A 22,796-nucleotide genomic window follows, 5' to 3' on the forward strand; every position below is an offset into this window, starting at 1 on the left:
GTCTTTGGTTACATTTTGCTTGCTTGTGTGTTTTGTTGTTTAGGTTCCTGTTAAAGGTGAGATCATATGGTATTTGTCTTTCACCGCCTGGCTTATTTCACTCAGTCAGCATAATGCTCTCCAGTTCCATCCATGCTGTTGCAAAGGGTAGGAGCTCCTTCTTTCTTTCTGCTGCATAGAATCCCATTGTGTAAATGTACCATAGTTTTTTGATTCATTCATTTACTGATGAGCATCTAGGTTGCTTCCAACCCTTGGCTATTGTAAATTGTGCTGCAATGAACATTGGTGTGCATAGGTTCTTTTGCATTGGTGTTTCAGGGTTCTTAGGATATACTCCTAACAGTGGAATTGCTGGGTCAAAAGGCATGTTCATTTTTAGTTTTCTTAGAAAATTCCATACTGTTTTCCATAGTGGTTGTACCAATCTGCAATCTCACCAACAATGGATTAGGGTCCCCTTTTCTCTACAACCTCTCCAACGCTTGTGGTTTGTTGCTTTGTTTATGATGGCCATTCTGACTGGTGTAAAGTGGTATCTCATTGTGGTTTTAATTTGCATCTCCCTGATAGCTAGCGATATTGAGCATCTTTTCATGTGTCTCTGGATTCTCTGTATGTCCTCCTTGGAGAAGTGTCTGTTCAAGTCCTTTCCCCATTTTTTAATTGGGTTGCTTGTCTTCTTAGAGTGGAGTCATGCAAGTTCTTTGTATATTTTGGAGATTAAACCTTTGTCGGAGGTATCATTGGCAAATATGTTTTCCCAAACAGTTGCTTCTCTTTTTATCTTGATACTGTTTTCCTTAGCCACGCAGAAGCTTTTAATTTTGATTAGTTCCCATTTGTTTATTCTTTCCTTTATGTCCCTTGCTCTAGGGGACATATCACTAAAAATATTGCTGCGTGAAATATCTGAGATTTTTCTGCCAATGTTCTCCTCTAGGACTTTAATGGTGTCCCTGTGGTTTTTCTGAGTTGGCCTACTCAGTCTGCCACCTTACTGGTCTGGTTGTTCTGGTTGATTTTTTCTTTAATTCCTTAGTTGTCAGAGTTCCATGCAGTTTTATTTTTTCATGATTTTCATTGTTTACTGATTTTAGATTGGTTGTTATCCTCCTTTCCGTTGTGTGAGGAAGTCAAGGGTTTTTATTTATGCCTTTGTTTTGGCAGGACAGATTTTTATTGAAATGTTTTTCTTCTTTTGATTATTTCCAAGTGTTTAAAAGTTAAAAACATTATAAGCTTATGGACATACAAAAACAGGACACAGGCTGAATTTGGCCAAGAAACCATACAGAGTTTATCAGCTTCTGGACTATATGGTAGAGACTGTTCACTGGGCCTTACAAGGGTTTTATACTTTGCCTTATAAGCAAAGGACTGTCTATTTTTTAAGCAGAAGAAATATGAACAAAGCCACATTTTCCAGTTTTAATGTGGTAATAATTTTGTATTATCTCACATATAATCTTCATATATTATCTTCTTATATAACAATTTCTTCTTCAAGAGAACTGAGGGAGGAAGAAACCATAGACTCTTTAGAAGGCTTTTAAAGTAGTCCATACATGAAGCTTTAAGGGACTGAGCTAGTGTTCTATTAAGAAAAACTTAACAACATTTGATTTGTGCAAAAAGGAGGGAGGAATGGAAATGTCTGAAGTTCTGTTTTTAATGACTGAAGAATTGTGGTAATAGAAAAAGAAATAGTCCCTGACTGGTGCAGCTCAGTGGATTGGGTGCCTGTGAACTGAGAGGTTGATGTTCAATTCTTGGCCAGGGCATATGCCTGAGTTGTGGGCCAGGTCCCTAGTTGTGGGTGTGCAAGAGGCAACCCATCAATGTTTCTCTCTCTCTCTTCCCCTCTCTCTAAAAATAAGTACTGGTATATAAAATCTAAAAACAGAAAATTGTATGACCTCCCTGGCTGGTGTAGCTCAGTGGATTTAGCATGAGCCTATGAACCAAAGGTTCACTGGTTCCATTTTCAGTCAAGGCACATGCCTGGGTTGCATGCCAGGTCCCCAGGAGAGCACGTGTGAGAGGCAACCACACATAAATGTTTCCTTTTCTCTCCTCTCCCTTCCTCTCTCAAAAATAAGTAAATAAATTAAAAAAATAAAAAGAGAAACAGAAATAGGAAGTCATTGGTGATTTGATAGAAAAGATGTGTTTGGATTAAGCAGATGTGTTTGGTTTCAAACACAGATGTGTTTCGAGTACATTCATCTGGTGACAGATGAGATGAGGCAGTAAGAAACGTGACATTTGAATGGGGAGAAAAGCAAGAGCTCAGTAGGTAGATTTAGAAGTCATCTAGTTAGAGGTGAATTTTGACCCTTCAGAGTGGATGAGGTCTCTGAATGAAAAAGCTATAGATCCAGTATCTTGGGAAGTTTTGTTTGATCAGTAGAGGAACCTTTGAAAGAAAGAAAGAAGATATGAAAAGAAGATAGAACAATATTATAAGACCAAGGGAGGAAGAAATTTCAAGGAGAATATTCAAAACAGTGTCAAATGCGGCTGAAATATCCAGAACAGGAGCTGAGAAAAGACCATTAGGTTTGGTGAGGTTATTTGTTGAAATTCTGGAAAGTGGTGGAATACACTGGGGTGAGAAAGTGGGTAGTAAGGAATAGGCTGTGGCACAGACACTTAAAAGAGAGAAAGAGAGAGTCATAGGATGGTAGCTGGGATGCAACAGGATTCAGTGACAGTTTTCCAGGATATGGGAACCCTGTGCATGGTTGAAGGCAGGGGAGAAAGAGTCAGTGGAGAGTGTGCTATTCAAAGTGAGAGGAAATTGACTTCTGCCAAGATGGAGGTGTAGGTGTAGGTGTAGGTGTACTGTGCCTTCTCCCACAACCAAGTTTGAATACAACAAAGGCTTAATAAACAGAAGACACAGCCAAAAAACCAGAAAATTGAACTATACGGAAGTCTGACAACAACGAACCATTCAACTGGACTGGTAAGAGGGGTGGAGCCAGCAGCGGAGCAGGGTCGGGCAGGAAGGATCCCCCGACCCCAGGCGCCCAGGCAGCCGGGGTAGCATCGGGTGGACCCAGTGAAGGTGCAAGACGACAAGCTGACTGTGGTCACACATTTGTGCGCAGTGAGACAGACCGCGCAGGCCCCAGTGGTGGGAAGCAGCAGTGGGGACCGCCATTGCTCCCCTTTGACCTTGCCCCCACATACAGCATCACAACCCAGTGACTGAGTTGCCGTGCCTTGGTGAACACCTAGGGCTCCGCTCCTCGTACATAACAGGCATGAACAGACCAAAATATGGCTCAAGAAGAACTCAAAGCCCCAGAGCCAATAACTCTAAGCGAAAAAGAAATAGCGAACCTCTCAGATGCATAGTTCAAAACACTGATCAGGATGCTCACAGATCTGGTTGATTTTAGTCACAAATTAGAGGAACATATGAAGGCTAAACTAATTGAAATGAACAGAAATGCACAGGAAACCAATAGTGATGGAAAGGAAACTGGGACTTAGATCAATGGAGTGGACCAGAAGGAAGAAAGAAACATCCAACCAGAAAAGAAGGAACAAACAAGAATTCAAAAAAATGAGGAGAGGCTTAGGAACCTCCAGGACATCTTTAAACGTTCCAACATCCGAATTATAGGGGTACCAGAAGGGGAAAAGAAACAGCCATGAGTGGAAAACTTATTTGAACAAATAATAAAGGAGAACTTCCCCAGTCTGGCAAAGGAAATAAACTTCCAAGAAATCCAGGAAACTCAGAGAGTCCCAAAGAAGTTGGACCCAAGAAGGAACACACCAAGGCACATCATAATTACATTAGCCAAGACTAAAATGAAGGAGAGAATCCTAGAAGCAGCAAGAGATAAGGGGACAGTCACCTACAAAGGAGTACCCATCAGACTGTCAGCGGATTTCTCAAAAGAGACCTTACAGGCAAGAAGGGGCTGGAAAGAAGTATTCCAAGTCATGAAATCCAAAGACCTACAGCCAAGATTGCTTTATCCAGCAAAACTTTCATTTAGAATGGAAGGACAGATAATGTGCTTCTCAGATAAGGTCAAATTCAAGGAGTTCATCATCACCAAGCCCTTATTATATGAAATGCTGAAGGGACTTATCTAAGAAAAAGAAGATAAAAAATATGAACAGTGAAAGGACAGCAAACTCACAGTTATTAACAACCGCACCTAAAGCAAAACCAAACCAAGAGGACAGCTAGATCAGGAGCATAACCATAGAAATGAAGAACACATGGAGGGTTAGCCACAGGAGAGTTAGAGGAGGAGAAGGGGGGAGAAGATATAGAAAATAAGTAGCATAGGCAGTAGGTAGAAAATAGATAGGGGGAGGGCAAGAATAGTAGAAGAAATATAGAGTCTCAGGAACTTGAGACACGTGGTCATAAACTAAAGGGGGGGAATGGGGGTGGGAGGGGGTGTGCAGGGTGGAGGGGAATGAAGGGGAGATAGAACAACTGTAATGGTTTAATCAACAAAATATATTTAGAAAAAACAAAGTGAGAGGAAATCATCATGAGTAAGGGATATCTTAGAAGATACTTCAGGAGATGAGGTCCAGGATTCTGGTGAAGGCTTAGCTTTGGAATTTGGGAAGTAACTTATCTTCCTCTGAGACTTGAAGACTAGCTCAATAGATAGTAATTAAAGTCAAGGGGAAGAAAGATAAGGGATTTACCTGTTTTGAATGAGTAAGAATTGGTGGGCTTTCTGTTAGCATAAAGGTACTTAGGACATGACTATGGCATATACATTTATATACAAAAGGACTAGAACACTATGATAATATTCATTAAACCAGTATTCTACATGAACTGTGCTAAATTAAAGCTTATGTTACAAAATGGGTGGAGTATACTATATATATTTCTTAGTATATCACATTGTCTTGCATTGATTGCCTCCAAATTAATTTTTAAAAATTTTGGCAAAGATACTGTAAACCAAACTTTGATTTTTATACATTGATTTGTGTAAAAATATCAAATATCAATTTGTTTTGAGAACATCTTTTGATTTATTTGTTTAAAGTCAAAGTTATACCATTATCCTACTGCATGCATATTGATTATAGGTTCAAATTTGAACTGTCTGGATATAAGATAGCTATCTTTGTGTCTGTTCTAATGCTTGTTAATAGGACTCTATCTATGTATTTAAATAATAGGCTCAGGAAGAAATTGCTCGACTTCGGCGAGAAATGATGAAAAGTTGTAAGTCTCCGAAATCTACAACAGCACATGCCATCCTCCGGCGGGTGGAGACTGAAAGGGATGTAGCCTTCACTGATTTACGAAGAATGACCACAGAACGAGATAGTCTGAGGGAAAGACTAAAGGTTTGAAAGGATTTTATCTCTATGAACTTTTATGAAACACAATGCAGTGACATTGAAAGCACTTTGTTTTGATTTTGTTTTTAACCAGATTGCCCAAGAGACAGCATTTAATGAGAAGGCGCACTTGGAACAAAGGATAGAGGAGCTGGAGTGTACAGTTCACAATGTAAAGAAAAATCACTTTCGCACTTTTGGCTGTAAACTATCAGTGGCTTTATTACCCTTTTCCTTTTTTTTCTATGTCCCTAGAAGTTCTCTTAATTTTCTAGGTTAGGGTTTGTAATCCTAAAAGACTAAAGGTGGTATATATGGTGTAAATTGTCATTTCTTCATTGTTTATTTCCTTCTAAAAATGTGGGTAAAATCCTTTTTATGTTACGTTGCAAAGTGTATTCTTTAAAAAAACATTAGGGATGCACTCTCATGGATTTTAGCAAATTTTCTCATCTCCCTATTTCATTAAAGATAACATTGCAAGATACAGATAAATTGGATTATTCTACCTAAAGAGTAACTAGGGTGTAGAAAATGATGATGAAATGAAAATTAGTGAGAAAAATATATATAAACTGAATTTAAATCTGAAGCATCACCTTTTTTCCTAATCAAGGACTTGAGATGCTATGAATATGTATTTGAGATGTAACTATATGAACAAAATTAAGGGAATTTGACTATCTGTTACCAAATTTAATTGAATATATTTATACATTCACTTATGTCATTATAATGAGTAAAACAAGCAGTAGGTGGGGAAAACAATTTTTTCATAATTTCCCTTTATAGCTATAATTTATTAATGTTGAACAACAAATAAGAAATATTTTGTAAATAAGATATGTATGCCAAAGTCAAATTGAACCAGGTTGGAAATGTACGTGAATATGCTATTCTTGTTCCTGCTCCACAATGCCTTGTCCGTATTGCCTCCCACAATGTTCAAATGTAATATGATCACCTCATCATATAAATCTTGTCATATACCAGTCTTCACAAAGAGAGGATGTCTCTTTAGGAAGATCACTAAGACTTAGCAATGGCAATAACTTTGTTATTCTACTTATATAGCTTGATGATGAACGTATGGAGCAAATGTCAAATATGACTTTGATGAAGGAAACCATAACTACTGTGGAAAAAGAAATGAAATCACTAGCAAGAAAGGCAATGGATACTGAAAGTGAACTTGGCAGACAAAAAGCAGAGAATAATTCTTTGAGGTAAACTAAATTGCCTTCAACAACTAATAGTTTGTTATTTATAACTTGACTTTTTATAATATATTTTGTAATGATAATTAAGTTGTTTTTTTATTTTTAAAGATTTTATTTATTCATTTTAGAGAGAGGGGAATGGAGGGAGACAGGGAGAAACACTGATGTGTGAGAGCTACATCAATCGGTTGCTTCTCACATGCCCTCAGCCAGGGTCCTGGCCTGCAACCAAGCATGTGCCCTGACTGGGAATTGAACTGGCTATCTTTTTGGGTTTGCAATCCAGCACTCAGTCCACTGAGCCACACAAGCCAGGGCTTTTTTTAAAATCATTTTTTATTGTTATTCTATTACAGTTGTCCCAATTTTTCTCTCTTTGCCCTCCTTTGCCAATCCCAACCCCTGATCCCATAATCAATTCCTACATTGTTGTCTTTGTCCATGGTCATTCATATATGTTCTTTGTCTAGTCCCTTCCCTTTCTTTCTACTATTATCCCTCTCCCACCTCTGCTCTGGTCACTTTGAGTATGTTCCATGTTTCCATGCCTGTAGTTCCATTTTGTTCATTAGTTTATTCAGTTCATTAGATTCCTCTTATAGGTGAGATCATATCGTATTTGTCTTTTATCATCTGGCTTATTTCACTTAGCATAATACTCTCCAGTTCCATCCATGCTGTCCCAAAAGGTAGGAGTTCTTTCCTTCTGCTGCATAGTATTCCATTGTGTAAATGTATCACAGTTTTTTGATCCACTCATCTACTGATGGGTACTTAGGCTGTTTCCAGCACTTGGCTATTGTAAATAACACTGCTTCAAACATAGGGGTACATAAGTTCTTTTGTTAACTCAGGATTCTTAGGGTATATTCCCAGCAGTGGAATTGCTGGGTCAAAGGCAGTTCCATTTTTAATTTTTTAAGGAAATTCCATACCATTTTTCACAGTGGCTGCATCAGTCTGCTTTTCCACCAGCAGTGCACTAGGGTTCCCTTTTTTTCACATCCTTGTCAGTACTTGTTGTTTGTTGATTTATTGATGATGGCCATTCTGAAAGATGTGAGGTGATATCTCATTGTGGTTTTAATATGCATCTTTCTGATGGCTAGTGATGTTTAGCATCTTTACATATGTTTATGGGCCATCTGTAGTCCTCTTTGGAGAGGTGTCTATTCAGAGCCAATTTTTTAAGTGGATTGTTTATCTTCCTGGTGTTGAGTCATATGAGTTCTTTATATATTATGGAGGCAAAACCTTTGTCCAATTTATCATTGGCAAATATGTCCTCCCATACAGTGGGCTCCCTTTTCATTTTGATGATAGTTTCTTTAGCTGTGCAGGAGCTTTACAGGTTGATGTAGTCCCATTTGTTTATTTTTTATTTATTTCCCTCACCCTAGGAGATATATTGGCAAAAATATTGCTGCATGAGATATCTGAAATTTTCCTGCCTATGTTTTTCTCTAGGACTTTTGTGGTGCCATGACTTAAATATTTAAGTGTTTTATCCATTTTGAGTTTATTCTGGTGTATAGTGTAACTTGGTGATCTAGTTTCATTTTTTTGCATATACCAGACTAGTTCTCCCAACACCATTTATTGAAGAGAATGTCTTTACTCTATTGTATGCTTGTGCCCCCTTTGTCAAATATTAATTGAACATAAAGACATGGGTTTATTTCTGGGCTCTCTCTTTTATTCCATTGATCTATATGTCTGTTCTTATGCCACTACCAGACTGTTTTGATTACGGTGGCCTTGTAGTATAGTTTTATATGAAGTATTGTGATCCCTCCAAATTTGTTCCTCTTTCTTAAAATTGCTGTTGCTATTCAGGATGTTTTTTTAGTTCCATATAAATTTTGGGGATGTTTGTTTTGTATCTCTGAATTATGCCATTGGTATTTCGATAGAAATTGCATCGAATCTATAGATTGGTTTAGGTAGTATGGACATTTTGATGATGTTAATTTTTCCAATCCATGAACACGGTATATGCTTCCATTTATTTGTATCTTCCTCAATTTATTTCTTCAGTGTTCTATAGTTTTTCAAGTATAGGTCTTTTACCTCCTTGGTTAAATTTATTCCTACGTACCTTACTTTTTTTTATTGCAGTAGTAAATGTGATTGTTTTCTTAGTTTCTCTTTATGATAGTTCATATTGGTATATAAAAATGCCATCAATTTCTGAGTACTGATTTTGTATATTGCTACTTTGCTTAATCCATTTATTAGGTCTAGTAGGTTTTTGGTGGTGTCTTTAGGGTTTTCCACGTACAATATCATGTCATCTGTGAGTAATGACTGATTTACTTTCTTTTTTGCAATGCAGATACCTTTTATTTCTTCTTTTTGTTTTATTGTGGTGGCTAGAACTTTTAAGTACTATGTTGAATAAGGGTGGTGAAAGCGGGCATCCTTGTCTTGTTCTTGATCTTTAGGTCAGTGCTCTCAGTTGTGCCCACCGAGCGTGATGTTGACTGTGGGTTTGTCATATATGGCCATTATTATGTTGAGGTATGATTCCTCTATTCCCACTTTGCTGAGAGGTTTTATTATCATGGGTGCTGGATTTTATCGAGTGCTTTTTCTGCATCTTTTTGATATCATGTGATTTTTATTTTTCATTTTTTTATGTGATGTATCACATTTATTGATTTATATTGTACCAATCTTGTATCTCCAGGATAAATCCCACTTAATCACGGTATATGATCTTTTTAATGTTTTTCTGGATCCAGTTTGCTAATATGTTGTTGAAGATTTTAGCATCTATATTCATCAGGGATATTGTCCTATAGTATTCTATCTTTGTTGTATCTTTATCTGTTTTTAGAAGTAGGATAATACTGGCCTCATAAAAAAGAGCTTGGAAATAATCTCTCCTCTTGAATTTTATGGAATAGTTTGAGAAAGATTGGTATTAGTTCTTCTTGAATGGTTCGTAAGACTCTCCTGTGAAGCCAGCTGGTCCAGGACTTTTGTTTGCTGGGAGTATTTTGATTACTGCTTCAATTTCATTAGTTGTAATTGGTCTACTGGATTTTTTAAATTCTTCTTGATTTAGTTTTGGAAAATTGTGCGTTCCTAGGAATTTATCCATTTCTCCCAGGTTGTCCAATTCCTTGGTATATAGATAGTTGTTCATAGTGTTTTATTACTATCCCTGTATTTCTGATGCCAGTTGTTGCTTCTCTTTCATTTCTGATTTTATCTATTTAGGTCCTCTCTTTTTTAAAAAAGAATTTGCTTATTTGTTTGTTTGTTTGTTTATTTATTTTACATCCCTTCAGAAAGAGGGGACATCAGGGTGAAAGAGAAGGAGAGAAACATCTATTGGTTGCCTCTTTCACACCCTTATCTGGGTACCTGGCCTACAACCACAGCTTGTGCCCTGACTGGGAATCGAACTGGTGACCTTTTGGTTTTCAGGCTGGTACTCTATCCACTTAGCCACACCGGCCAGGGCTCTCTTTAATTTTTCTTTATGAATCTCATTAAAGGTTCATCAATCTTTCTTTTTTCTTTTCAAAGAGCCAGCTTCTGGTTTCATTATTCTTTTGAATTGTTTTTTTAGTCTCTACATCATTCATTTCCATTCTGATCTTGATTATTTCCTTCCATTATCTCTGGACTTTGTTAGTTTTTGTTTTTCTAATTCTTTTACATGTAGGGTTGGATTGTTTATTTGAGATTTTTCTTGCTTCTTCTGGTAGGCCTGTAGTGCTATGAACTTCCCTCTCAGGACTGCTTTGCAGTGTCCCTTAGATTGTGGGTGTCATGAGTTAATTTTTATTTGTTTTCAGGTAATTTTTTATTTCTTCAATTATCTCATTGATAACCCATTCATTATTTAAAAATTTTTATTTATTTATTTTTTTAGAGACCGGGAAAGGAGGGAGAAAGAAACATCTGTGAGAGAAACAAATTTGGTTGCCTCTTGCACACCTCCAACTGGGGACCTGGCCTGCAACCTAGGCATGTGTCCTGACTGGAAATCAAACCAGCAACCTTTTCAGTCCACAGTCCAGTGCTCAGTCCACTAGGCCACACCAGCCAGGGCCCCATTCATTATTTAATAACAAGCTATTTAGGCTCCATGTATTGTATTGAAAAGTTTTTGAGTCTTGTGATTGAGATTGATTTCTAGTTTCATTCCACGGTGATCTGAGAAAATACGTGATGTAATTTCAGTCTTCTTGAATTTGTTAAGACTTATTTTGTGTTTACTTTGGCTGGTGTGGCTCAGTGGATTGAGCACCAGCCTGCAAACTAAAAGGTTGCCAGTTCAATTCCTAGTCAGGGTACATGTGTGAGTTGTCAGCCAGTTCCCCTATTGGGGTTGTGTGACAGGCAGTCAATTGATGTATCTTTTCTACATCAATGTTTCTCTTCTTCTCTTCCTCCCTCCTTTCCTGTCTCTCTAAAAAATAAAATAAATAAAATCTTTAAAAAATAATAAAAGGAAATATTTTTAATAAGAGATTTATTTTGTTTTCCAATATGTGTGTTATCTTTGAGAATGAACCATATGAACTTGAGAAGAATGTATATTCTGCTTTGGGATGAAATGTTCTGTAAATATCAATTAAATCCATTTGACCTAGTGTGTTCTTTAATGTTACTGTTTCCTTGTTGATTTTTATGTGTGGAAGATCTATTCATTGATAACTCTGAGGTGTTGAAATCTCCTACTACAACTGTATTGCTGTCATTTCCTCCTTAAAGCCCACCAATATTTCTTCATATATTTAGGTGCTCCTATATTGGGTGCATATATGTTTTCAAAGGTGTACCTACTTATTGGATTCATCCTTTAGTTTTATGTAGTGACCTTCTTTGTCTGTTGATTGATTTTTGTTTTGAAGGCTTTTTTGTCAGATATAAGTATTGCTATCCCAGCTTTTTGTTTGTTTCTATTTGCATGGAATATTTTCCTCTGTCCCTTCTTTTGCAGCGTGTAGAGATCTTTTGTTCTGAGGTGGGTCTCTTGTAGACAGCATATATAAGGGTCATGTTTCCATATCCATTCATCTACTCTATGTCTTTTGAGTGAAGCATTTAGCCCACTTACATTTAAGATTATTATAAATAGCTATTTATTCGTTGCCATTTTTTATTGTTTCTATCTTCGTCCCTCTCTCTATTTCTTCTTCTTAAAGCAGGTCCTTTAACATTTCTTACAATGCTGGTTTAGTGATGATGAACTTCTGGTCCTTTTTTTTTGTCTGGCAAGTTCTTTATTTCACCTTCAATTTTAAATGATAACCTTGCTGGGTAGAGTAGACTTAGTTGCATGTCCTTATTTTTCATCACTTTGAATAATTCATGTCAATCCCATCTGTCCTGAAGTGTTTCTGTTGAGAAATCAGATGGCAGCCATATGGGAAATCCTGTTTAGGTAACTGTCTCTCTTTTGTTGCCTTTAAACATCTGTCTTTGTTTTACCCTTTGCCATTTGATTATAATATGTCTTGCTGTGGGTCTCTTTGGGTATTCTTGTTTGGGACCCTTTGTGCTTCCTGAACTTGTGCAAGTTTTTCTTTCACCAAGTTACAGCAGTTTTCTGCCATTATTTTTTCAAAAAGGTTCTCTGTCCCATACTCTCTCCTTTTCTGCTACCACTATGATCCAGATGTTGTTATAGTCAATGTTGTCCCAGATGTCCCTTAGGTTTTCCTCATTTCTCTGAAGTCTCTTCCTTTTCATTTTCTCTCTGGGTGGATACTATTATCTTGTCTTCAAATTCATTGATTTGATCCTCTCCTTTATCTAACCTGATATTGATTGCTTTTAGCAAATTGTTCATTTCAGATATTGTAATCTTCATTTCTGACTACTTCTTATTTATGGTTTCTATGTCCTTTTTAATGCTTATTATCTGTTTAGTTCTCCCTGAGATCATCTATTCTTTCCCTGAGGTCCTTGCGCATTTTTATAATCATAATTTTAAACTCTGTATCTGGTATTTGGGTTGCTTCCACTTCATCTATTTCTTCTAATTCTTTTCCTGGGGACTTCTGTTTATTTATTTTTATTTCTTTTTAATTTGGGACATTGTTCTTTGTCTCTCCATTTGTTCTCTGTGTGTTAGGTAAATTGCTAGTCTCCCAAACTTGCTGTGATGGTTATATGATGAAGTTGTCTGTGGTCATAGTGGTACCGTATTTCAGATCACCTCAGCTCTGTGCTCCAGGACTGTTTCTTATGGGATATGTGCACATTGCAGCTGAGTCTTGAATACAGTTGGCCCTTTTGTGGGTAGAGTTAATTCTTCATTCTGGGAGACTATAAAGGTAAACCTCAACCATCATGTACGAGACACTATGCAGAGGCTGCCCCTTGAAGGGCCATTATTCCCCACAGGGTCTGGTGTCTGCAGGAATTCCCCTTTGGGTTTATGGTTATGTGGCTGGTTGGAAGAGCTCTGGTGTGGTCTGAAGCTTACCACTGGTTATGTAAGTTCTGGGTCCACTTGGTTGGTGTCCAGATGCAAGTTGCTGTCACATGTTGTGTGTAACCAGCTTGGGATACCTGTCTTGTTACCATGCTCTTCACTGTTTGTGTCTGGTGTACATGTGAGGGGCCAATCTATGTAAAAGAGACAGCTTCTTCCTACTTAGAGCTGGGGGTAGCTCTGTAAAAGGACCATGGCTCCCTGAGGTCTGCCTTCACCTGTCAGCTTCTCTGCCTTCCCATGAAGTTGCCTGGTTTTTCTACTGAGCCTTCTGATGAGAGTCTTTAGGACAAGCCCAAGGTAGTTGAGATAGAGCTAGTGGGCCCCCTACTTGTGGCTCACACATTCAGTTGGGCACTCAATGAAGGGAAAGTAGCCCCTGCCTCAAAAGCAAACCCTTCAGACTCTGCCAGAGACTCCAGCACCTGTTTCCTCAGGGGATCTCACTTCAGATTTAGGATGGGTACAGCCAGCTCTACCCCAGGAGCCCTTTTCAGAAGCAAGTTCAGCAGCCCTGGACTCAAGGGTAGAGATCAAAACAGTCTCCTGTTCAGGCTGATGCAGCACAGCCTGCAGGAGGCAGCTAAGATTTTTGTCCTGTTCCTATAAAATAGCCTCCCAGGGTCTCACACTGTGAAAGCCCTCTTCTGAATTGTATATTGACTTTGCAGATATGAACTTGCAGATATGAACCCAGTAGGGGTATCTAGGAGTTGCCAGGGCTGTTGGGGGTGGTATCTACAAACCTGTGGGATGGGAGCAGGCACTCTTTTCCTCCCCAGAGGGCTGAGCCCAGTGTAGCATGGGCCGAGAGTGGGTTTGCCTCCCTTTAATGTAGCCAAGAATTTTAGCACACACCTCTCTGGCTCCCGGAAAGAAGCCTCCCCAGGAGACACAGTCCAAAACTCTCACGTTTGTGCAGCACCTGTTTCTCCATCACACCAAGCAGGATGTGGCCCAAATTTCTATCCCTGTGTTCCACTCTTTCCATACATCTGGTCTCAGCAGGGCAGTACCAAAAGTCAGAGCTTGGTACAGCGAAGCTCCAAATACTGCAGAATGGACCAAATTTCCCAGTGTTGTATAGCTCCTCTGTGCCTCTGAACTTAGCAGCAGGAGTGTCCAAAATGGTGTGATGGTAGGCACTGCCTGTGCACTCAAGATGGAGTGGAACAGTCCTCTTTTCCAAACCACTCAGTTAAGTCACTGTTTGGTCTCCGCCTAAATCATCGCTCCAAAATAGAAGGCCCCTTAAAGTCACTGCTGGCTGTAGCCAGCAGAACTTTTCTCGGGACCTGGGTGCAGCAGCATGGCCTTTCCAGCTCTCAGAGGCCATATCGTGAACTCTCCAGACTAGTGCTGCAACAAGGAGTGCTCTATGTTGGGAGGCTGTACCCTGAGCCTCCCAGGCATGATGGATCTTCACTGATTCCCACCTGATACACAGACTCCTCTCCCTATCTCTGTTGCTGTGAGTTGGGGATCTGTGCCTTGGGTTAAGGCCCCTCACTCCTAGGGGTAGGGAGTGCCACAACCACTATATCTATCTGGTTTCTCAGCCACTGCTGCACTGACCTGTGGGGGCTTTCTCCCTCCATGTCTTTACCACTCTTATCAGTCTTTATGTAGCATCTTCTATATTGCTTGGTTGTAATTGTTCATATCAACTAGGTTTTAGTTGATTTGTACAGGTTGATGGCTTGGCAGTTCAGTTGTATATCTGGTTTGGGGCAGTAGCAAGTGGATACAGCTTCCATCTACTCTGAATACATCTTTGAAACTCTCAGACTTAACATTTTCAAACCTTAGTTTCTGCTATTCACTATTCCTCTCTCTCTGGTGCATACAAATATGCCTTCAGTCTTCCCATCTCAGTACATGGAAAGTCTTCATATAATTCTTGGCCTCAAACCAGGAAGTGATCTATGATTTTTATTTTTATGCACCCATATCCAATTCAGTTGATTCTATCTCTAAAATGTATCTGAAGATGAGCATTTCTATTTACCCCTATTATGGCCTTGCTGATATTGAAGGATATTTGGTAGGTATAAAATTATTAGGAATAATTTTAAAGGTTAGGAATTAACACTTTGATGATACCCTTCCACTATCTTCTGATTTTCATTATTTCTGCTGAGAAGTCAGCTGTAAATTTATTTTTGAAAGATCAATATCTTATACTTCATAATGCACTCTTATGTATCAGATATTTCATATTTACATATACAAAAGACTAAGAATTACAAAGAACCTACTTAAGAGCTGTATAATCCAACTTCATTTAATATAGTTAAAATACTGTGTCCTTGTCCTTCATTTTTTCAGTTGATGAGAAAATTATAAGTTTTATTTCATGTGTAAACTCTAATTAATAGAAGTTGAATTCTGAACATAGTTCAACTCATGTCTATATTTCTATATCTCTAAATTGAGTATCATGTTCCAGGCCAAATCAGTCAAAAGAAATGCATCCATTGTTGTTTGGGCTTCACTGCTGGTAAAGAACAAAATCCCCAGAGTTTCAAAACCAATACTCAGTATCTGTGTTTTTATACTGCTTCTATAACCTTTCTTTCTTAAAAGGTATATTTAAGTAGCAGAATTTTTCCTTTTGGGTTTCTATGTCAGATAAATTAGCACTTGTAAAAAGTTGTAGTGTTTTCAGAATACTTCCTAGAAGCAGATTTTAAAAAAAAGGTCTGTGTGTCTGCATTTGTGTATCAAACATCTCGAGGTCCAAGAAGTTAGAATTCCCCAACAGCTGAATGACTGACAGAGCTATCTGTTAATAAAAAAGTTAGTTTTTGTCTCTGTGTTTAGTGATTCCAAGACAGGTTTAATTTGAGTTTGGGTATTTAAAGCTAAACAGATTTCAATATTAAAATCTATTGCAGATGACATGTTATTCTATGTAGAAACTTTAAAAGAAATGACAAAAAGTCTACAGCTAATAAGTAGTAATAATATGGTTTAGGATACAAGGTTAATATACAAAGTCAATTGCTTCCTATATACAAACAATGAAGATGTGGAATTGAAATTTAAAACAATACTATTTATATTAGCATCCCCCCAAAAGAAATAATTAAGTATAAATTCAACAAACTAGATATAAGACCTTTATGAATAAAACTACAAAACTCTAGTGAATGAAATAAAAAAGGAAGTTAATTAATTAAAAGATGTTGCATGTTTTTGAATGGGAAAACTCAGTATTGTTAGTATTTCAGTTCTTTCCAAGTTGATCTACAGAATCAATGCAATGCTAATAAACATCACAGCAAATTATCTTGTGGATATCAGCAACTGGATTCTAAACTTTATATAGAGGGTAAAAGAATCACCAACACGATATTGAAGAAAAACAAAATTGGAGGACAGACACTACATGACTTCAGACTTACTATAAAGTTGCAGTAGTGAAGATAGTATGGTATTGGCCCCCCAGAAGTCAATGGAATAGAAGAGAGCCCCAAAATAAATATAGTCTACTGATCTTTAAGAAATGCAGTGCAATAGAGCAAAGATAGTCTTTCAACAAATGGTGCTGAAACAACTAGACCACATTGAAACAGCTAAAATATAGAACAACCATCACTTGGAACCATCAGAAATCCAGTTGAATGGAAGTCTGACAACTACAGGATTAAAAAAACCACATTTACCCAGACTGATAGGAGTGGCAGAGATGCAAAACAGGCTAGTTTCACACCCGTGTATGGTGGATAAAAATCCAGGAGAGATATCTTTGGTGCAAGGAGTCCCAGACTCACACCAGGCTCCATAACTTCTGGCTGCAAAAACCAGCAGGGTTTGAGTCAGTGTAAGAAACTTGAAGTTTCATATTATAGAGTCCCAAGCAGTTCCCCTAAAGAACCCATACACAAACTTACTCAGATTCATTCTCTCTGAGCTCCAGTACCAGGATGGCAGCTTGAAAGGCACCAGTGGCATACAGAAAGGCACTGAAGTGCCTGACATCAAGACAAGAGCTAGAGGACAGCTGTCTCCCAGGCAGAAAGGCAGGCAGAGCCACAGAGCCAGCAGGGTACGAAATCTGAGACTTTAGCAACCTGGTTAACAGTAGAGATACCCTGAGGCTCCTTCCCATCTAACTAACTCTGTTAACAGTAGCTTTTCCATATGAATGGCTCGTCTTGGCTCAATCTTCACAACTTCCTAAATCCTTTCAAGCAAGCAAAAGCTGACCTCAGTGATCCCCGGTTCCTTGTACTTCTTGCTATGTGGCCCCAGGCCCAGCAATAGCAGCAACCAGACTAAACTTACAGTTGACTTTGCCTGAGACTTTCTAAACCCACTACAAGTAGTAGCCACCTCAGATTGTTTTATAACTCATGCAGGCTGACCCCAGGCCGAACATAGGTGGGGGCTGAACTTGACCCTGACCACCTGGGGAACCTCAGAGTCTATACACTCAGTGGACAGCTACATACTATGTCAGAGCACCACCACCCTGCCCTTGCACAGCTAATACTCCACAGAGGGCTGTGGTTGGTGGTCAGTGGTTACAGCCAGTCCTTGAAGCTGACTGGCCTGGGCAAATTAATCCCATTGGCCTGCCAACAGCAACCAAGGCTCAACTAAAAGAGGAGTGTGTACTCAGCCCACATAAAGAGCACACATCAAGTACCCAACTTGGGTGATAGGGGAGGCTGTGCTACTGGACCCTACAGGACACCTTTTACATTAGGCTATGCTACTAAGACAGGGAGTCAGAGCAGCTCTATCTAATACACAGAAACAAATACAGGGAGGCTGCCAAAATGAAGAGACAAAGAAACATGACCCAAATGAAAGTACAGATCAAAACTCCAGAAAAAGAACTAAACAAAACAGAGATAAGCAATCTATTAGATGCAGAGTTCAAAAACTTGTAACATTGGTTATAAGGATGCTCAAGAAACTTAGTGAGGACCTCAACAGCATAAAAAAGATCCAGTCAGAAATGAAGGGTACACTAATTGAAATTAAGAACAATTTACAGGAAAATAAAAGTAGAGTGGATAAAGCTAGGAATGAAATCAATCAATGTTTTGGAAAATTAGAAGCAAAAAAAGGAGACTTTCAGCCAAGATAGAGGTGTAGGTAGATACACTGTGCTTCCTCACACAAGCCAAAGGACAACAACAAATTTAAAAACAAAAAACAAGTAGAACTGACAGATAATCAACTGTATGGAAATCTGCAAGGAGTTAAAGAAGAAACATTCATTCACACCAGTAGTAGAGGTGGAGATGGGCAGCCAGGCAAAGAGGACTCATGGCAAGGAGGCAGCTGGAGGACTGGGATGAACAAGGCAGTGGCTGGCATACTCAGCAGCCCCACATTTGCATGTGGATAAACTGGGAGGAACAACTGGGGAGCAAGACAGACCATAAAACCCAGGGTTCCAGTGCAGGGAAATGGAGCCTCAAAACCTCTGACTGAAAAATTCTATGGGGGTTGAGGCAGGTGGAGAAACTCCTGGCCTAATGGGAGAGTTCATTGGAGAGACCCACAGGGTTCTGGAACACACACAAACCTACCTACCAGGGCATTAGCAGCAGAAAGGCCCAATTTGCTTCTGTGTAGCCATGGAAGCAACTGAAAGCTGGCAGAGAGCTAAAGAAGTGGCACTCTTCCCTCTCTGACCTTTCCCCCACATACAGTGCCACAGCACAGAGACCTGGGCTGTCCCATCCTGGCAAATACTTAAGGCTCCGCCCCATACTACATAACAGGCATGCTGAGACAAAAAAAATAACCCAAATGAAAGAACAGAGCAAAGCTCCACAAAAAATACAACTAAGTGACAAAGAGATAGACAACCTATCAGATGCATAGTTCAAAACACTGGTAGTCAGGGTGCTCAAAGAATTGTTGAGTATGGTCACAAAATAGAGGAGAAGAAGTGAAGGTTATGAAAAGTGAAATAAAGGAAAATGTACAGGGAACCAACAGTGGAGGGAAGGAAACCAGAATTTAAATCAACAATTTGGACCAGAAGAAAGAAACAGATATTCAACCAGAACAGAATGAAGAAACAAGAATTAAAAAAAAAAAAAAAAAGGAGGAGGTTTCAAGATGGCAACAGAGTAGGATGGAAGGAATCCAGCTCCCATACACTTGGTAGAAAATCCAGGCGGATCTACTGAGGAACAGCATAATCAACCAACAGTTCCCCAGCATTTATGAAAATACGAAACCAGAGAGTGTGACGGAGGGACCAGACAGCTGCAGGTCAGAGAGGACTCTGGGACATGAGTAAAGACAATAAGCGGTGGCTGGAGACCTTGGCTGGCAACTAAGGGCCTTGGTGCTGCTGCCACGGCCGGGGAAACAGAGGCCTCGGTCTGGGACGAGCACCGGAATGCCTGCTGTGGAGGGAACTCCAGAAGCCCGACACCCGGCCCTGACACCCGGCAGGTCTACAACAGACTCTGTGGGAGCTGTGGGCCTGCTACAGGGTCAGTGGGAGAGAACTGACTCTCTCTCTCCATGTCTAAGCAAGGCTGGGCAATCCGGGTAGAGACCTGTATGCTTAAGTTTACATAAAGGGTAACAAGGGCAGAGGGCCGTGTTCAACTGCAGACTCTGTGGTCACCAGCCCGCCAGCCCGCCAACACACCAACCCGCCAGCCTGGGAGAATTGAGAAGAATATTGTTGTTGCCAGTATTCTGGGGATTGGGCTGGGCTGAAAGGCAGGCTTTTGGAGAAGTCTTTATTGGAAAGTGAACTGAGGTGTTCTGCGACAGCAGCTTGTCGTACTGCCCACACAGCCCAGCAGCCATCCAGGGGAGGGGCAGGACCACTTGGGTCCCGCCACAGGACTGGGAAGGACAATGCCAGATCCCGTGGAACCCAGGCAGCCTGCTGGGTGTGCGGTGCCCGCATCCCTGCATCCCAGCCCACAGAGAGGTCCTGCTGCAACCAGAAAAAGTGGATTGGACAGTTTGAAACCAATAAGGAAAGGTTTTTGGGTTTTCTTTTGCAATTTCTTTTCTAAGTAATCTTATATCTTTAAAATTTTATTATTGCTCTATCTTTCAATAGTTAGTTCCTCTCCTTTATTTTTTTCTGGTTTTAGTCCTTCTTCCTTTCTTCCCAAACTTTTCACATATTCCTCCTTTCTCCTGCCTTTTTTTTGTGTGTGTGTTGGATTGTTTGCTTGTTTGTTGCTTAGTTTTCTTTTACCCACAAGAGACACAAATAACTGGGAACTGCGAAAGGACCATAGTGGGACCTAAAGAGGGAGCATCTCATCAATAGAGACACAGAGACACATTTCACTTTGCTATAGCATAGAAGGCTCAAGTTGCTGTATAGTTGTATTATTTTTTCATTATTCTCACTTCTTTTTTATTTTAATAGTATCTTTGTATTCCTCCTCCTTCTGTATAGATTTCCTAGTCCTGGCTGGTTATATTGTACTATTTGACAGGGTTCCCCTGTTCTTTCCTCCACAGTGTATTGCTAATTTTCTATACTTCATGCCACTTGTTTTCCTTTGGCATACTACCCAAAGCTCTGTACCCCCCATTCAGACACATCACATAGAGTCTGTCATGTGAATGTTGCTCTAATATTATTATAAATAATAGCTATTCTATACAATGGTAAATACCTCACAACACATCTCTCTGATCTTAGACCATGTTACAGGTTCCTGAATTCTATTACTGTAGTGATTAACTATTTGTTCACATGCTACACCTAATTACTATTTTTTACTCTCACCTTACCTCAAACTCTGACTGCCCGCAACCTCACTGCTTTCTAGATACAACTCGCAAGCCTTCCCTTCCCAACAAGAGACTTATCTTCTGTCCATTCTTTCTTAAAAGTGGCAAGCTGGGTCGAAGATTACGGTTAACACAATATATAGCCTAAAGATTTTCTATTTCTTCTCTGTCAGCTGTGTCTGTAAATAACATAAAATACTCTTCTGCTGTCATAAACCATTTTGCCTCCCCCTCCAACTGATCACATACGCACACACACACACAAAAAAGTTGGAAGCAGAGAACACCTATGTACCTGCAAGAGACTGCACCACTAAATTTCACAGGTATTCTACCACAGAAGTTCACACCATAAACCCAGGGAATCAGAACACATCGATTTAAGAAGCTGAGGCTAACAAGAAGAGTATCACAAACAATGGGAAGTCTAAGAAACAATCCCCAAAAGAAAGAAAAAGTGGAAGTCTCAGAAAGAATGTTAGATGAAATAGAGGCAAGTCAACTACCAGATATTGAATTCAAAGCACTGGTTATCAGGGAATTCAAAGAGCTCACAATGAGCTACCAGAAACTAGAGGGGAGCTACAATGAACTCACTGCAAACTATATCAACATGAAAAAGGAAATAGAAACCATCAGCAAAGGACAAGAGGAAATGAAGATACAATTTCGGAACTGAAGAACACAGTAGAAGGAATGAAAAGCAGGATCGATGAGGCAGAAGATTGGATCAGTGAGTTAAAGGACAAAGTTGAAAGAATCTCCCAGAAAGAGTAAGAAAGAGAAAGAGGCTCAGAAAGAATGAGGAGGGATTAAGAGAAATGCAGGACAATATGAAACATAATAATATCCAAATAATAGGAATACCAGAAGGAGAAGAAGAAGAAGGGATAGAAAACCTAGTTGAAAGAGTAATGATGGAAAATTTGCCTGATTTGCTGAAAGAAAAAATCACACGAATCCAGGAATCACAGAGAGTCCCAATCAGGTGGAACTCAAAGAGGCCCACTTCAAGACACATCATCATTAAAATGGCAAAACTCCAAGACAAAGAGAGAATCTTAAAGGCAGCAAGGGAGAAAAAGGAAGTAACACACAAGGGAGCCCCAGTAAGGCTGGCTACTGACTTCTCAATGGAAACACTCCAAGCAAGAAGAGAATGGCAAGAAATATTCCAAGTAATGAGAACCAGAGGCCTACAACCAAGGCTACTTTACCCAGCAAGGCTCTCAATCAAGATAGAAGGCCAAATAAAGAGCTTCCAAGACAAAAGAAGTCTAAAGGAATATGCCTCCACCAAACCGGCTCTACAAGAAATACTAAAAGGACTGCTTTAAGGAAAGGAAGGAAAAGAGAGAGATGGAGAGGAACACAGGTACATAAATGACAATGAATAAGTACCTTTCAATAATAACCTTAAACATAAATGGATTAAATGCTCCAATCAAAAGACCTAGAATAGCTGAATGTATAGGAAAGCATGAACCACACATATGCTGCCTACAAGAGACCCACCTCAGGACAAAAGAACATCACAGACTAAAAGTGAAAGACTGGAAACAAATTTTCCAAGCAAACAGACAACAACAAAAAAAGCTGGGGTAGCAATTCTCATATTGGACAAAATAGACTTCAAAAAAAGGGCCATAAAGAGAGACCCAGAAGGTCACTTCATAATACTCAAGGGAAGAATCCACCAAGAACACATTAACGTCATAAATATATATGCACCCAACATAGGAGCACCCAAATATATAAGAAAAATCTTAGGGGACCTCAAGAAAGATATTGACAGCAACACAATTATAGTAGGGGATTTGAACACCCCACTGTCAAAAATGGACAGATCTTCCAAACAAAATATCAACAAAGATATTGTGGCATGGAAGAACGCCATAGATGAAATGGACTTAACTGATATATATATATATATCGAAATCGAACAGTGATCCTCTGGCTCACAGGCCCACGCTCAATCCACTGCCTTCATCCCAAAGAAGCTAAATACACATTCTTTTCAAATG

At 39.3% G+C, this 22,796-nt stretch overlaps 1 protein-coding gene across 3 annotated transcripts in view; it reads left to right on the forward strand.

Annotated features, from left to right (window-relative positions):
* The window catches only part of TSGA10 (testis specific 10), a 173,685-nt gene that overhangs the window by 30,422 nt on the left and 120,467 nt on the right, over nt 1–22,796 (forward strand). For all 3 annotated transcript variants that reach the window (XM_037056798.1, XM_037056797.1, XM_037056799.1), the window contains 3 exons: nt 5,182–5,352; nt 5,441–5,518; nt 6,421–6,572. In XM_037056798.1, coding sequence (XP_036912693.1) covers nt 5,182–5,352; nt 5,441–5,518; nt 6,421–6,572 — 401 coding nt within the window. The remainder of the gene's footprint in view (nt 1–5,181; nt 5,353–5,440; nt 5,519–6,420; nt 6,573–22,796) is intronic.

This window comes from Sturnira hondurensis, unplaced genomic scaffold (genome assembly GCF_014824575.4).
Source record: "Sturnira hondurensis isolate 20B ecotype Veracruz unplaced genomic scaffold, ASM1482457v3 Scaffold0009178, whole genome shotgun sequence".
NCBI lineage: Eukaryota > Metazoa > Chordata > Mammalia > Chiroptera > Phyllostomidae > Sturnira > Sturnira hondurensis.